The 15,291-nt window shown below is 46.4% G+C and overlaps 1 protein-coding gene across 2 annotated transcripts in view; it reads right to left on the bottom strand.

The window, feature by feature from the left end:
- Positions 1-15,291, bottom strand: part of LOC108921134 (SH3 and multiple ankyrin repeat domains protein 3-like) — a 191,613-nt gene that overhangs the window by 101,154 nt on the left and 75,168 nt on the right. For both annotated transcript variants that reach the window (XM_029251632.1, XM_029251633.1), the window contains exons 5-9: positions 11,675-11,783; positions 11,036-11,187; positions 9,835-10,002; positions 7,547-7,663; positions 976-1,053 (exon numbers count right to left, since the gene is read on the bottom strand). In XM_029251632.1, coding sequence (XP_029107465.1) covers positions 976-1,053; positions 7,547-7,663; positions 9,835-10,002; positions 11,036-11,187; positions 11,675-11,783 — 624 coding nt within the window. The remainder of the gene's footprint in view (positions 1-975; positions 1,054-7,546; positions 7,664-9,834; positions 10,003-11,035; positions 11,188-11,674; positions 11,784-15,291) is intronic.

Below are 15,291 nucleotides of genomic sequence, written 5' to 3'. Positions count from 1 at the left end.
GTAAATCACTGTAAGTTGTTTTAGGGAAAAGTGTCAGCTAAGTGAAAATTCATTGCTTCAATCACGTTAAAAGGAAAATATCAAGTCAACGAGTGTGTTTAAGGTGTTATAGAATATAGGCAGGTAATTAATGTAATAATATTGCAAGTCCCACATCTCGCTGCAATGATTCTTGGACGTACAGCACCGTTATATAAATGAGAAAGGGTGACTGGAAGACTTCTTTGGCACAGTAAAACCACGTGTCACACGTCACGTAAGGACACGGGGTAAGTAATTGTACGAGCTGAGCGCGGAGAGATAAATCATGAGCCATGTTGGTGCTCAGAAATGCCTGTCTCTCTCTCTCTGCTCAGGAGGTAAAGGAACAGGATTACCTTAATGACGGCTGCGTGCGGACGCTGTGCAAGGATGCGCGGTTCATACAGATCGAGCGGCCGTAGCTAGTATTAGATCGATTGCCCGCAATCCTTTGCATCCAGGGAGATCATTACCACACGGGCCTCACGGGCCCAGTTCTAACTGCTCACCGCACACTGTCTAGTCACTTAAGACCCAGGAGTCTGAGCTGGAAGCATAATATTCAGAACCTAGGAGTAAGAAGTTCCTGTGGTTGGTCACACAACACAGAGCTCCACTTTAGGCCACACCCACTACGTCGACACAGAGAGTTACAGTTACCTCTCACAGACACGTGTGACGTTGCTCATCTGTTAATTACGGAATAGTTTTAAAACAGCATTGTTTACCCGTAGCCAGGCCGCCGTCACGCCAAGGTTAGTTTATAGCTGACCTTACAGCCATGACGCTTGTTAACAAGTACCTCTCCGTCCCTCAGTCCCCGCTGATCCCCTGCTGACACACACACAGGCCACTGTGCGAGGGTGTTCACACAGCAGTGAGCTGCTTCACCTTGACCGCTAAGCAGAAGTCCACACACCACATTGCACCCGCACACAGGAAGTGGGGTCTTACCTGGAAGGCGGTTTGATTGTTGTAGTTCTTGATTTCTTTGTTTGCGCCTCGAAACAGGAGAACCCTGGCACAGCTATCCTGGAAGAGAGAGAAGAACATTGCACTTTCCATCATGCCTTTTGGGAGCAGGATTAACACGGGATAAGACTTTTAACGGTGGGGAACAAACACGTTTATTGTGTGCACAACTGTAATGTGTGCCATTTTTGCCAGTAAAGGGTAAATAAATGGAGGCGCTCTTTAACATGAGCTGGAAATGAAGACATGCTGGGCTACTGGTTGGATCAATCAAGCTCCATTCTGGTCCGTTTCCCTGCTGGAAGGCTGGTCACGCGCTGCTCACTGTGTGGAGAATCAGAGAGATGAAAGGCCTCCCCCAGTTCACAGCCTTGTAAGGCCATCTTATAGAGACGCGATCCTCCATGTAACAACCGTGCAAACAGGGCCGATTTTAGACGTGGTGGCTGTCAACAAACTCTTGATGGTGAACCTCAGTGACAGGGGACCTATTTTGATAATTCTGCTCAACCATCGACATTTATCCATTTAGCACATTTTGTTCTCCAAAGTTCAGCTCAGAGTAAACAAACAAGCAGACGGAGTTAACAGATGCAGACGTTCCCAAAGCACGGTCGGCTTCCTACACACCAGTGTTTATGTGCATGTTGCATGAGTAGCCGCTTATAAAACTGATAGGTAATACAAAGGCATTTGTGACAGATAATGTACTGCAAGTGTATGGAGCAAACAGGAGATCAGGAGAAAAGTGGGTCTGAAAGATGGGTTTTCAGATCTTCCATGAATGTTGAGAGGGACTCAGCAGCTCTGAGGGAGAGGGGGGAGCTCATTTCACCAAACTGGAGCCAGAACTGAAATCCTTTAGGTTTTTGGACCTGCAGTGCATGGGATGGCCAAGCAGCCAAATGGAGGAGTGTAGCAGTCTGACTGGGGAGCAGCCAGAGATCAGGTTCTGCAGGCATGGTAAACCAATTAATTTACCAGCAGAAACATAACTTAATATAGTTAAACATGTGCCAATGAGCAATGTCACATAAAACTTTAGACTTGAATGAGGAAAGGGTCAGCATGTGTCCTAATATGAAGTCTATTATTGACACAATACCCATCCAGACAACCAGCCACAGCAGGAATAGCAATAAAATGGGGTCAAACATGAGGCAGAACTAAAATAACCAAGATGATTCCGAGTTGCTTGTGAGACACAATTGTAATAAGGGATGAGATGGAGACATAACGTAGGGGACCTCAGACGTGATCTTCAAAAAGCTGCGAGGTGATAAAGGAATGTGCACCTCTAACTAGGGGGAAAGAAGGCTTGGTGAAGTCTCAAGGAGCCACTCAGTCATAAGGCTGGAGCTCTTTAGTTCATGGTTTTACAACAGGATGAATGGTGCCTTCACAGCCTGAAGCTTTGGTGCAAATAAAAGACATCCATTTGAAAGGCAGACTTGTAGTAAATTTACCCCCTTTACTTCTGGCAGGTGGTCTTGACAATGTATAAAATAGACATGTCAAGCAAGAAGTTAAAGGTGGGATGCAGACACTACTTTTCTGGAGGGCAGATGTCCACGCCTACAATGACTCCAGTCCCATCTCACTGCAACATAGCAACGGGGATCCCTGCTGGTGCCCGTTAAAGTTTGAGAGGCCACACTGCACAGCCCTGCGCTGGCAATGGGGCATCAGGTCATATAGTGGTTGGAGGTGCAACCTTTGGACTCAGAGGTCACAGGTTTGAATGCCACCTCCTGCAGTAGCACCCATAAGCAAGGTACTTATCCTAAACTGATGCAGTAAAAACTGCATAGCTGTATAAATGAGTAAAAAACTGTAGGTGGTTTAACACTAAGTTGCTTTGGAGAAAAGCGTCACATTAATGTAAATGTACAAGTGACACTGCATCTATGAGAACAGCATTACGGAGGAAGGGTAGGCAACGAGAGCATGCCGACGGGTCCTGGATGAACGCTGACCAACACTGACCAACAAAATGCAAGACCATATTCAAAAATATGTTCTGTTCCCTTCAACAGAAGCAGCACCAAACCCATGATCTATGCAGTGAAAGTGGCACCTGTTCTCCAGCAGCTCCTCGTTCCCCCAGCATGAAAGACAAATAAGTTCAGCGCTTTAACCTTCACTCGCCAGCTGCGTGGTACATTTTGTGAGATCAATATATAATTTGACCGGGTAACCAGAATTGGCATGACTGCTGATTAATTCTTATTAGCAGGCCTCAGTCTGGTCCAGGTAATTTAAGCTATTGATCAGGGCCGTCCGCATACAGAGTGAAGCACGTAACCAAGGTGCAGCTACAAATTAAACTAATCTATCGGGTTACTTTGCAGCGATCTTTGGCTTTCCGTAGACATGATCAAAATGCTGAGCAACAGTGCTATGATTTTTTGTACAACTACAGCGCCAAAGATATCAACGCCTTAATCCAAGTCTTGTCCTTAGCAACAGTTTGCAAAAACAGGCACATACCAAATGTACATACTGCCCTCTCGTGGTTAGAAAAGCACTGCTGTTGCACTAACCAGGAAAAAAAAAAAAAAATCTCCTATGATGTATTGAAAAAAAAATTAAAAATTGATTGTCTCCGTCGTGTTCAAATCTATGTCATTCTTGCCGGAAAGGAGTATCTGATTTTCCGACATGATAGGAAAAGAGCAACTAAATAATGTCAATAATATATGTTTACTTTGCTTATCACGCACCAGCAGACCTGAGCGGAAATAAATCCAAAGAGAAAAAAAAATGCCCTTTAGGGGGAGACAGGAGACACAACTGATGGTGTTAACAGTGTGTTAATGAGGCTTTTTATCATGTCATTTGTTTTTAACACAGGTTACACCAGTATGGCATCATGAACAGTGACTTCCTGAATCCAAAACACACTGTACCACTCTCACTGGGAATAGTGCAACATCACTGGTCTCCTCATAAGCAGCTTCTGTTTTCTGTTTTTTTTTTAAATTAGCACGGAGCATTGCATCTTCCATTCCATGAAGCATTCCGGGAAATAATCAGTGCCAGCATAATTCATTTGGGAGGGCTATCCGTTTTCTTCCTGCCAGACATCATAACCGGTGCAGAATGCTCCCACTGAGGACTTACCTTGCCTAACGCAGGGCGGCTGCTCCCGGACCAACTGCAATTAGCTCCGCCACCAGCGTTTATGTGGCCACAAACTTTTGCTCCAGAGAAACAACATCCTGTCATTTGGGTTTATGTCAGGGCAAACCCGACACTCATCTAAGAAACACCCTGAACACGTTTTGCACGAATCTGGGAATTAATTGAAACGAGCTCAATTTAAAATCTGTGATGGCTCACCACCATCTGCTGTGGTGCGTTCCAATGGCTGCGGGCTCAGCACCTTGCGGTTCTCCTCCGCAGCCCTGGCTAGAGAGCAGAGAGAGGTCCATATAGAGGCAGGTGATCTCCCCCACATCGCTGCTGTGCGGGACACTCGCGACGTGGTGAGCAGAGGAGGTGAAGGCACACAGGTAGTCAAGGCCCACTTCGTGACATCCAGCCACCCCTTCGCTCAGCCTCCCGAATGGCGGTGCCCAACGGCACGTGTGCCGTTCTCATAACAAGTGTGGGCAAGAAACTTCTCACGCAGCACTCACGTCCTCTGAACGGCAAAGGGAGATGTGTGTGGGGGTGGAGGGGTCCAGTCAATCACAGCGCAGGACTCGTTTTAATCCATGCAGCCCTGCTGGGCAGTGACTCAGCGGCAGAATGCCAGGCCCTCGTTCCCAAGCCTGCCTGCAGGGCCGCTTCCACACTCCCTGCGAGGACCCAACTCCATCGCTGCGTTGGCATCGATTTGCGGGTCGATGTGGGACGCCGAGGCCCCAAGCTGGGCGCTGGTCAATGACTCTCTACACATGGATTACCGCTGTCGCACTGTGCCACCCTGCTGCTTCTAACCATCTCTGGGTAATTATCCACCCTGCCCATGGACTCAGGCCGGCGCCGACCCAATAGCCTAGTGGAGTCACTGAGACTGGCTCAGGTTTGTCGTTCCCTCAAAATGACAGAGAAGAGCCTGATACACGAAGTGCTGATTGGAGTGCGTGTTCCATCCGGTCAACCGCAAGGCTTCCCGCAAGTCATCGAAACCATTTAATATGCAAAACGAGCTGACTGGACGTGTTTCTAATTGTGTGTGAAAATGGCGCAACTGCACACGACTCTTCTGTGACCAGAAGGTAAAAATCCAAGATTTCCTCACTCATAAGTCATCGATACAGGTTCGTCTTCTAGCAATGAAGAGGTTCTGTCCAGTCCTCATGGGACCTTCTGTTCAGGTGGAGAGGAACAAGTTTTGCATAAATGCCTTTGTATTACCTATCAGTTTTACATTTTGTTCTTTTGCTGGAAGCCAATGAAAGTCCCTTCCACTCAAGAAATGACCCATATTTCACCTGCAAAGGCCTCAAACTGCACTTTTTCATATGCTTTGTATGTGCTTATAATGTCCCCTAAGCAAGTGATGTATTATGCTATTGCACCTTTATGTATATTTACAGAGGGGCACGGTGGCACCGCAGTTTTGGCCAGGGCCTGCTCTCTGGCAGGTCTGGGGTTTGAATCCTGCTTGGGGTGCCTTGCGATGGACTGGCGTCCTGCCCTGGGTGTGTCCCCTCCCCCTCCAGCCTTGTGCCCTGTGTTGCTGGGTTAGGCTCTGGTTTGCCGCGACCCTGCTTGGGACAAGTGGTTTCAGACAACGTGTGTGTGTGTGTGTGTGTGTGTGTGTGTGTGTATATTTACATGTACACACTCAGCAGAAGCTCTTAGCTCACAATAGTTCACAAACTGTTCAAATGTATTATGATGATCCCTGTTTTGCTCTCACCTAATTTCACTGTGTGAGAAACATATCAGCTTTTTCATATGGAAGTAACTGAACACATGTAAATGGCATGAGCTCTTGCTCCTACACAGATAGAACTCGGTGGCAGATGTTTTTTTTCAGGACAAAGCATCGAAGCCGTCCCCCCCAGGCCACGTGAAGAGCGCATTGATGCACCCCCACAGCCCGTAACACGTGCAGTTCTACACACAGAAAAGCGGGTCACTGCACACCACTGCGGTCGGCCAGTCAACACACACATGACACGTGTCTTTGGACTGTGGAAGGAAACCAGAGCACGCGAAAGGAGCCTAAAGACATACATACAGTATATATGCAGGATTAGCCTGTGCTTTTCGGATGTGCAGTCACTCACTGCCGTCGGTGTCACAAAGTTGCCTCTTGATTCCGCCGTTACGCACTCAGAATGCAGGTGTCGGCTAATAAAAGAAAACCTGTGACATCCAGGATTAGCTGACAAGTAATCTCATATCTGAGAGGCTGAACTTCTCTATCGATGAAATATGAGACATTTGGGAGATGGACATGCAACAGGGAGAAAAAAAGAAATCAATTTATTAAAAAAAAAAAAAAAAAAAAAAAAGTCCTATCTAAAGAGACATGCTGAACTCTTACTGCTGCACTGCGCTCCTTTACCAACACGGTAAGTTACAGAATCTGGTACAATTCACCATATTGACTGTCACCAATGATACCTGTCAGCTGGGGAAGATAACTCCAGTCACTGAAGGTTACAGTTGCGCTGGATTACAGTATAAAAAACCCCTTCCTCTGTGCACCTCAAAGTACAGCTATGGGCAAAAGTACTGTATTTTCATGCGTTTCATCTGGCAACATTTGAATACGTTCAGTCTCCAGTATAGCGTTCATGTTCTTTTGCTTTTCTTCCCCCAGTGCAGTTTCTTCTAATACATTTTAATTAAAATGTGGAATATACTTTGACTTCCAAGTTTTGTCATACTCCAGTAGAGCTTTACAGGGTATTTCTGGGGACATCTCAGCTAACGGGTCCGTTTCTGCATTGATGTACTATACATTGATAGTGTTTGTAGTGTTTGAGGGTTGCTGGGTTGTTTGGGCATTACTTTGAATCCAGCTCAGCCTGTGTAGAGTTTGCATGTTGCCTTCGTGTCTGTGTTGGTTTCCTCCAGGTGCTCTGGTTTCCCCCCACATACATATGAACTGGACACACTAAACTGCTCAAAGTGTGTGTGTGTGTGTGTGTGTGCGTGTGTCTGTGTGGCCACCCTGCCATGGACTGGGTCCTGGGTGTCTCCAGCCTTGCGCCTAGTGCTTCTGGGATAGGTTCTGGACCCCCCTGACCAGGACAGGCGGTTATCAAGAGTGAGAGGCAAAGTACATTGCTGTGAGTTGGGTCTACTCTGTTCCTAATAAAAAGGAACACATATAAAAGTGAGACAATCAAAACTTTACACACAGCAACTGTCAACACACGCCCTCACAAACAACATTGTAAATTTCACAAAACTAAGAAAAGCAACACACCTTAACCCCGGCGACCACGGCATAAGCTGAGATTACGCAATGAAAGGACATTTAGGTAGGAACGCATGAGTGGGAATGTTACCTCCCTGCATTGGGAGGGTACAGGAGATGCATGTTGCTGGTGTGGTGAAGCAGCCACAAGCTCTGCCACCTCACCTGGTTGTAGAGGGCGCAGATGTGCAGCGCCGTGTTCCCCGAGGCGTTCTGCGCGCTCATGTCTGCTCCGTAGAAGAGGAGGTGCTCCAGATGCTGCACGTGTCCGTGGCGACAGGCCTGCGTGAGACACAAATCGGGGACCTGTGAGGTGCTGCGTTTGGACGCTCAGGATGTCTGCAGGTTAGCAGCTCGCACTCATCCTTTATTTATCCTTTGCATTAAATAACACCCTTATTTATTTATTTTTTATTAAACTTACCCACCACCTTCTGACACTTACCAATATTTAAATTAAAGGTGCATCTTGGCTGTTACCACTATTTGCTGCGTGTATGCACTATTTGCATTTTCTTTGTATTTTGTGAGATTCCATTTTAAAGCATTAGGCAAAACTAAGCTTTAAAATAAAATTAAACAAAAAGAGAAAATCAATACTCGCACAAAATTATTTACACCGGCAAGAACTGTGTTTTTTCTCTGTCCCAGCCAACTGCCAGAAAAGACACAGCCTATGCTGAACTGAATTAGAAAAATCCCTCCAATTCTACAGAAAGAAATGACTTAATGAGGACTATGTTGCTCTAAGGAATAATATATTTTTTATAGACACGTTTTGTATAAATGCTGCCGTTCTCTCAGACCGCACGTTTTTACCATAACACAATGTGACAAACTTATTTTCGGAATGGCGATGGCATCACGTAATCAAGCGTATAGTATAAAGTATATTATTCAAAAGTGTCTTTTTTTCCTTTAGAGAAAGAAATTTTATATATGTATATATATGTCTCTGTGTTTGTGTTATAGAGCTCCAGGTTGAGCATAGTATGACACCTTTTCAGGTTTTTGTGCACCTGGCCAGAAGGGCCAGTGAAAAAGGCTGCGATACTTATACCTGTGTGTTCCTTTGAATCAGCCATGACTAATATGACCATCCTCCTGCTCAGCCTCATGTGGACTGACACACGTTTCCCAAACACCTGCTGGAACAGCACTCAGCACGTCCAACCGGAAAGGGGAGGACAGTAATTGAGCTCTGAATGACACATTAAAGTCTGGGTCACAGGTTCTTGACCGCCTTACCTGGGCTGCATGCAGATATACACGCACACACACGTTGTCATGGGCACGCTCTTCGCACTCCTATGTGCCCCGCAGGGTTCACCTCCCAGCCATGCAAGCTGAGTGGGCTTTCTCTTTTTTTGGTTGCTTTCTGCCGTCTCGCTCACCTAGTCACATCTACCGTTACAGGTGAATTACATCAGCCTGCTGGTACAAATGGTTTAACCTATAAAGTGCCTAAAAATGCCTTAAGGAAGCTTCATTAAAAGTCTTTGCATTCCTTAACTAATTATTTATGGAAATTCATACCCAGACCACTCTCCAGAGATGTGATATTTGCATGCGTGCCTTACATCTTTCTGGTCCGATACCCATTATCCTCAACTTTCCGTGTGGAAACGGGGGAAAAAAAAACTGGTATCCAGATTAGGGTGGTAACTACACCGTACTGTTTTGCTAAGCTTTCCGAGTCCTTTTTTGTGCAGCACACAAAGTATCCCACTGGAACGCATCCTCATCACGGGCAGTTACCGAAATTCTCTTTCTAAATGTTTGGACTGAGTTTAAGTGTCTCAGACTGCACTTTGTTTCTGCACCTTTTCTACATGCTAATGTGCAAATGTGGCCCAAACTCAGTCATGAATCCACGTGACATGTGATCCATGTGCATTTTCCACACGGCATGCGGTTGTTCACCTGCGTAGAGTGCTGTAAACAGCGCTGAAGGTCGCCGAAGTAATGTGGTAACTCGGAGTACGTACATGTGCTGTATGAGTCGAGAACAAGGGGCAAACGCTATGATATTACATCTGGGAATCAATCTGAATAAGCCTTAGGTCTTGGTGATTAATGCTCCAAATTGTCACATGAAGCTGTTGATTTTGCCCTCCCCAGGACTTGCAGAATGCGCCACACTGGTTTAAAAGGTCCTTCCCATTCAGGCGGAGCTTAATTTCCACCAGCAGCTGATGGGTGGGCAGTGCAACTCAGCAGACCCTACCCCTGGACAACAGCCAGGCTTGTGCAATGCGGACAGCTGGCCATCCCTGCAAAAATCAACCAAGACTTGATGATCCCTAATTGGACGTTTTTGCTAACTTGGGGGGGGGCAGTCCCAGGATGCTAATTGCACCTTTCCCCCAGTACCAGGGTTGAGCCCCAAGTGCACAGCATGTTGCGTGTGCAGCTTCACAAGCGAGCAGTTAAAGGCAGCCATAGACACATACCTGATGGATCTCTTGCCAGCCATTCTCGTCCACACAGCCAATCTGCGCATGGTCGTGGAGGAGAAGCTCACAGCAGTATGGGTCCCCCCCTACCATGGAGCTGTGGTACAGTGGGCTCAGACCACGGCTGTCTTTGTAGTCAGGGGATGCACCCAGGTCCAGCAGCGTCTGTCGACGACAGAAATCTCAGTGACGCGAACCCTGTCCACGACGCACCTAAGCTAGGAGAAGGGGTCCCCGAGATACAAGCATTTGCTGCTTGACAACCAGAGGTTACGTCTTTGTGTAACACCCCCACTTCAGTTTACAATGCATTCCTTCGTATTCATGAAGACCAAACTGGGATTTCGTGTGCCTTGCGACAGTTGAAGGGTGAAAGACTAAGGACACCACGTGCTTCTGACTGGAACTGCGCTGCACTGAGTTCTCCACCTCCACTAGTCCTTGTTTGCTAGTTTCACATGTTATACACTCAGGAATCACAGTCCCCAATCAGAACCTAATTCCATGGAAACCAGGGGTTATTACATGTTCGATTTACGAGAATTCACCTTACAAAGGGTTTTTCAGGAGCGAATTGCTTTCATTAGGTGGGAGAGACTGTACTGTGTGCGTGTAGTATACAGTTAATTATGTCATCTTCTGTAGTCAAGCGTGTCCAAATTTGCAATGTGAAGTGTGTGATCAAACCTGATCATCTGTGTGGGCACGTTTGTGCAGGCATTAGTTTGAGTGTGCGCATGTCCACTTGGAGACATGGAGATGTAGCCCCATGGGGGCTCGGTTCGGTTCAAGTCTCACTTCCCCATTATGCTTTTATACCCCCGAGCAGTAAAATACCAGGCTGTATTAATGGGTGACATGCAGCTTGTCCCCTTGGATAAAAGTGCAAGTGGTACTGCAGGTAGGCTACTGTAGTGGTGTACAGTCACTATGCTGACTTCAAGGATCTCGGTTCAAATCCGAAGTTCTTGCATAAGGGCACTAAAGCAGGTACTTACCCTGAATTAATACTGTAAAAATGATTATAAATGGGAAAATAACAGCATGTAGCTTAACACTAGAAGACCTTTGGGAGAAAAGCATCATCTGAATGAGCAAATGTAGTAAAGCAGCAAGCTGAAGTGAATTAACGTTACACGGCGGTCACTCTGCGTTTGTGTGCGTGTGCCGCCATGGGTTCCGTTCGCCGTTCACTCACAATAAGGGCTGTGTGGTTCTTGCTGCGCACAGCCTTGTGCAGGGCTGTAATGCCATCTTTGGTCCTGAAGTCCAGATGGGCGCCGCCGTTCTTCAGCACCTTGATGAGCTCTGCGCAGCCCTCCAGCTGGGCCGCCATTGTCAGAGGGCACTCTTAGAACACACACACCATCCAGGTGAGAAGTGTCTCTTAAAACATCTGACACGCATGTCCGTGAGTGTGTTCTCTGCATTACTGCAGAGCAGCAGGGGCGATAACGTGGACTCACGCAGGCTTTGGGGGGATTCTGGGTAAAATTACTCAGAGTAAATTCAATGTACTGACCTGAGATGAAACATACATTGTAAGAGCACAACAGCCTGAGAGATACAAAACTAGATTTACAAATTAGCATAGAAGCACTATTACTGCTATTAATACTACTACTAGTAGTAGAGTACATTACTTCTTTGATACCATTATGGAAAACAAGTTACAATTTGCAACCTGGGTCACGGCACAATTTGCTAAGCTCGTTTTTCCCCTCAATGACAACCACTACGGGATGGTTCCGCCATAAACAATGGGAAAACATCAGGCTGCTTTTTTTCTGCCCTCATTATCTTTGAGACTCACGCGCCGCCTGTGTGTTCACTTTACCTCCTGTCTCGGGGTCGTGGAAATTGGGGTCAAGCCCTTTCTCCAGAAACCTAGAAACTTTTTCAACGTTCCTCTGCTGGACGTACTCCATGAACTTCTTCAGATTTGCCTGAGGGGGAAGAAACACATCAAGTATTAAAATGAAATAAAATAAACAAATAAATAAAAATTGTAAACAGTGTCAGAATAAAACATATGACAAATATTTGCCTTTATTTCTGAGTCTGTGCAAATATGTCAAAATGAGCTGCATATGTTTTTGTGTATATGTGCAACAGTATCTGTTCATACATCCCAAAGAGCATTTTTTTCCAGGGAGAAAACCAGGAGAAGAGAAAAAGAGACCACAGACAGTAGTGATTGACAGTTCTGGACACAACTAAGACAGAAAGCAGGTTTATTTCAATCAGAATAGTATATAGACAGAGAGAGACAGACAGAGAGCTGAACAGTCCACTGTGCCCATTTCTTGTGTCTTTTCTCCTGCACAGCCTCTGCATAGTGCCCCCCCCCACACACACACACACACACACACACACACACACACACACCTAGGGGGAACTCTCCACTTCACTACTCCCCAAGAGAGGTAAAAGGGGTGTCACTGACTAGCATGAGATACAGTCCCTACTAACCAATGGCCCCGCACCTTTGCAATTAAAAGTGGGTCCCAAAGTGGACTCAACTGGCACAACAGGAGATGGAATCCATCTCCATCCCTCAGGGCACCTCGCACAGCTTCCCGACCATGAAACCATCCAGAAGTACAGCATAAGAGCCACTCGAAGACATGAGCTCTAAACACGTGTTCGCAAAGGTTCCTGTAGTACAACTCGGCAGCACGTTCCTGTCCTTCGCACTTCCTGTTCACCGTAACAGCAAATATGTCGTACTGCATTAATAAAACTATGAATATCACTGGTGACGCACACAGTAATCGGTGCTACTCAACCTTAGATAATATCATCTAAGGAAGCACAGGGCTGTGAACTCAGTTTTTACACATTATGGTTCAGTCCAACAAAGCAAAGAATTCCTGCACTGCAAAACAACCCCCATAAAATGAAACACGCCAGGAAATCTGTGGTTTGCACTTGCATGCTCATAGTTTACAGCAGGGCTGTTATATAATTCGTGTTCATGCAGACAGATGCACGCGCACACACAGACACACACAAGCACACGGAGTCCCACTCACCGTGTGCGGCATTATCTCCAGCGCCCAAAACCACACCCGACTCATCCTTCAGCTCATTCCTTTTTCTGAACTGGAGCCCCCTCCCCCTTTTACAGGCATCATGCAGGGCCAGAACCCAGAACCCTCACACAGCTCGGGACCAGCCGGCTATCTTCTCGCTTCACCCCACCCCACGCTCAGAGACGCAAACCCACTGGCTGCTTCAGCTTCAGCATCCGTTGCCATGACGATGAGAAACAATAGGGCCCGTGCCTGTGGAAAGAGCACCGGCGGGGGAAGGGGGGTGTGATCAAGCATGATCCTTCACCATAGATCTTCCCCATTTTAACTCAGTTGCATTTACTAGAGCACTCGCAGCCTTAAACAATGCCACTTCCGCACCATAAAATTACCTACAAAGATTTAGTTACAGCTGAGAAGCTGTATTATTCAAATGTACTGTTTATAATTTACTATAAAAAGAAAGGCTACTTTTGTCCTTTAACTCCAGCAGCGGAGACCTGGAATCCTCCCTCCCACCTTGATCCCAGGAAACGTGACCCGTGGGTCCCCTGTCTAGGTTCTTCCACTTCCGACCTCTGGGGAAAAGAGCATTCGAGACCCGAAGACCCAAAGCGGGTCCCTGATTGGGGGCAAAGGTTCAGCCAAGTCAAAGTCCAGTATCTTTCTGGCCATGTCATGGCTTCACATGCCACTGCTCTTCTGGCTTCCTTTCTTCTCCTGTGGTGCAGCCTGAAACCTCTTCTATCAGCACTGACCTGCCTTCGCTCCCTTCGTGTTGTGCTGATGTCCCTTCGGGCGTCTTCTTCGCTGGCTGCTGAACCTGACCGAGGACAACAGCTCCCCTATCTACGCGGCTCAGCCTGGCCCGAGGCGGCCTTGCTTCTTCAGCTCATGACGTTCCTCCAGACTCAACTTCAAGTCCTCTTTCTCAAACTACTCACATGTGCCAACAAGCTTCCATTAAAGCGTAGCCATTTTCTTCATGTCCGCCTTTAGCACTGGCCACAAAGTCATCATCAATGTTCTCTTTCCAGCAATGCTTCTTTTTTTGATGAACTTGGCGAAGCTCCTACCAGGCACCCATGGACTGATGTCCATTGTAAGCCTTGGGCTATGGGCTCTAGATCTCTTTAGCAGGGAGTCATCTATTTTCCTGTTGCAGTGTACTTCCTTCTTAGAATTATTATTCACTCTTTATTCTATTACTATTTATATTTGATGATTATGATTCACTTTTAATTATTCTTTATTACATTATTCATCATGTAATATTAATCTGTGTATGCTTTTGCCTGTGGTACAGCCTGCTGTAGAGAGTTCCAGAATACAAAGCACCTCTGTAATGGTAAGTTTTGACAGGACTAGGGATACGTAGTGGTTAGAGTTGCTGCCTTTGGCTCCAAAGGTCATGGGTTTCGATCCCCTGCTCTTGTTATAGCTACCCCTGAGCAAAGTATTTACCCTAAAATTGCTCCAGTAAAATTACCCATCTGTATAAATGGATAAATAATTCTAACCTTAACACTGGAAGTTGCTTTGGAGAAAAGCATCAGCTAAATGAGTAAATACATTGATAAGCAGGTTTCAGGCGGCATTAAAAGATGGAACAGAGATGTGCTGGGGGTCAGGGTGAGCGCAAGCACACAGGACACACGGGCACATCGACATTGGTGCAGCCAAACACAGAGACACACGTGCATCTGTGATGGATACCATCTGGTGCGGAACCTAATAAGGCACAAGAAAGTGTAGAAACTTGTTTTGTTATTGAAACTCCAAAGAACTGAAAACGGATCAATTACAACATTCCGCAGCCTCCACCTCCCGATCACACATCCAGAGAACATGGTCAATAACATCGTGGTTGCTAGGTCTGCCCTTTTGAGATGCCATTTTGCAGCTCTGCTCATGTGGACTCACCCACCTGACTCTTAAAAACTGACAGTTCGTTCGTTACCTCCATCACTACAATCCTTGTTCCCCAAGTGCAGGACCAAAAAAAAATTTCACTGACTAAAGAGTGATTTGGACGTTCTTCCCCTTTTCAGCGCATTAAAGAACCTTTGTCAGGTTAGAAGCATCTCACATAGATCCCAGTGAGTTAGAAGCCCCATCCCATCACCTCTGTTTTTGACCAAATATGAATGGAGGGCAGTGGGAAAAACCGCTGTGAGAGCGGTGGATGGCAACCATACGCAGCACCTCTTGGCAAAACTACATGTAGGTGAAAGTGAACTCTGGCACTGGTAATAGAGGTGGAGATAAGAGCACAGCCAAGATGTCTTTTTCCACCTATACTCATATGATGAATGCACTGCCTAGGCCAGTTTTTTGCCAGTGAAGCTCTGCCAGGTGTTGCCTGCAATGAGTCTTGTGTTGGCTTTGCATGAAGGTATACTGTATCTGCAAGGGGTTG

Source organism: Scleropages formosus, chromosome 5, assembly GCF_900964775.1.
Source record: "Scleropages formosus chromosome 5, fSclFor1.1, whole genome shotgun sequence".
Taxonomy (NCBI): domain Eukaryota; kingdom Metazoa; phylum Chordata; class Actinopteri; order Osteoglossiformes; family Osteoglossidae; genus Scleropages; species Scleropages formosus.
The sequence above is the reverse complement of the archived record's forward strand: the minus strand, read 5'-3'. Positions and strand labels throughout refer to the sequence as shown.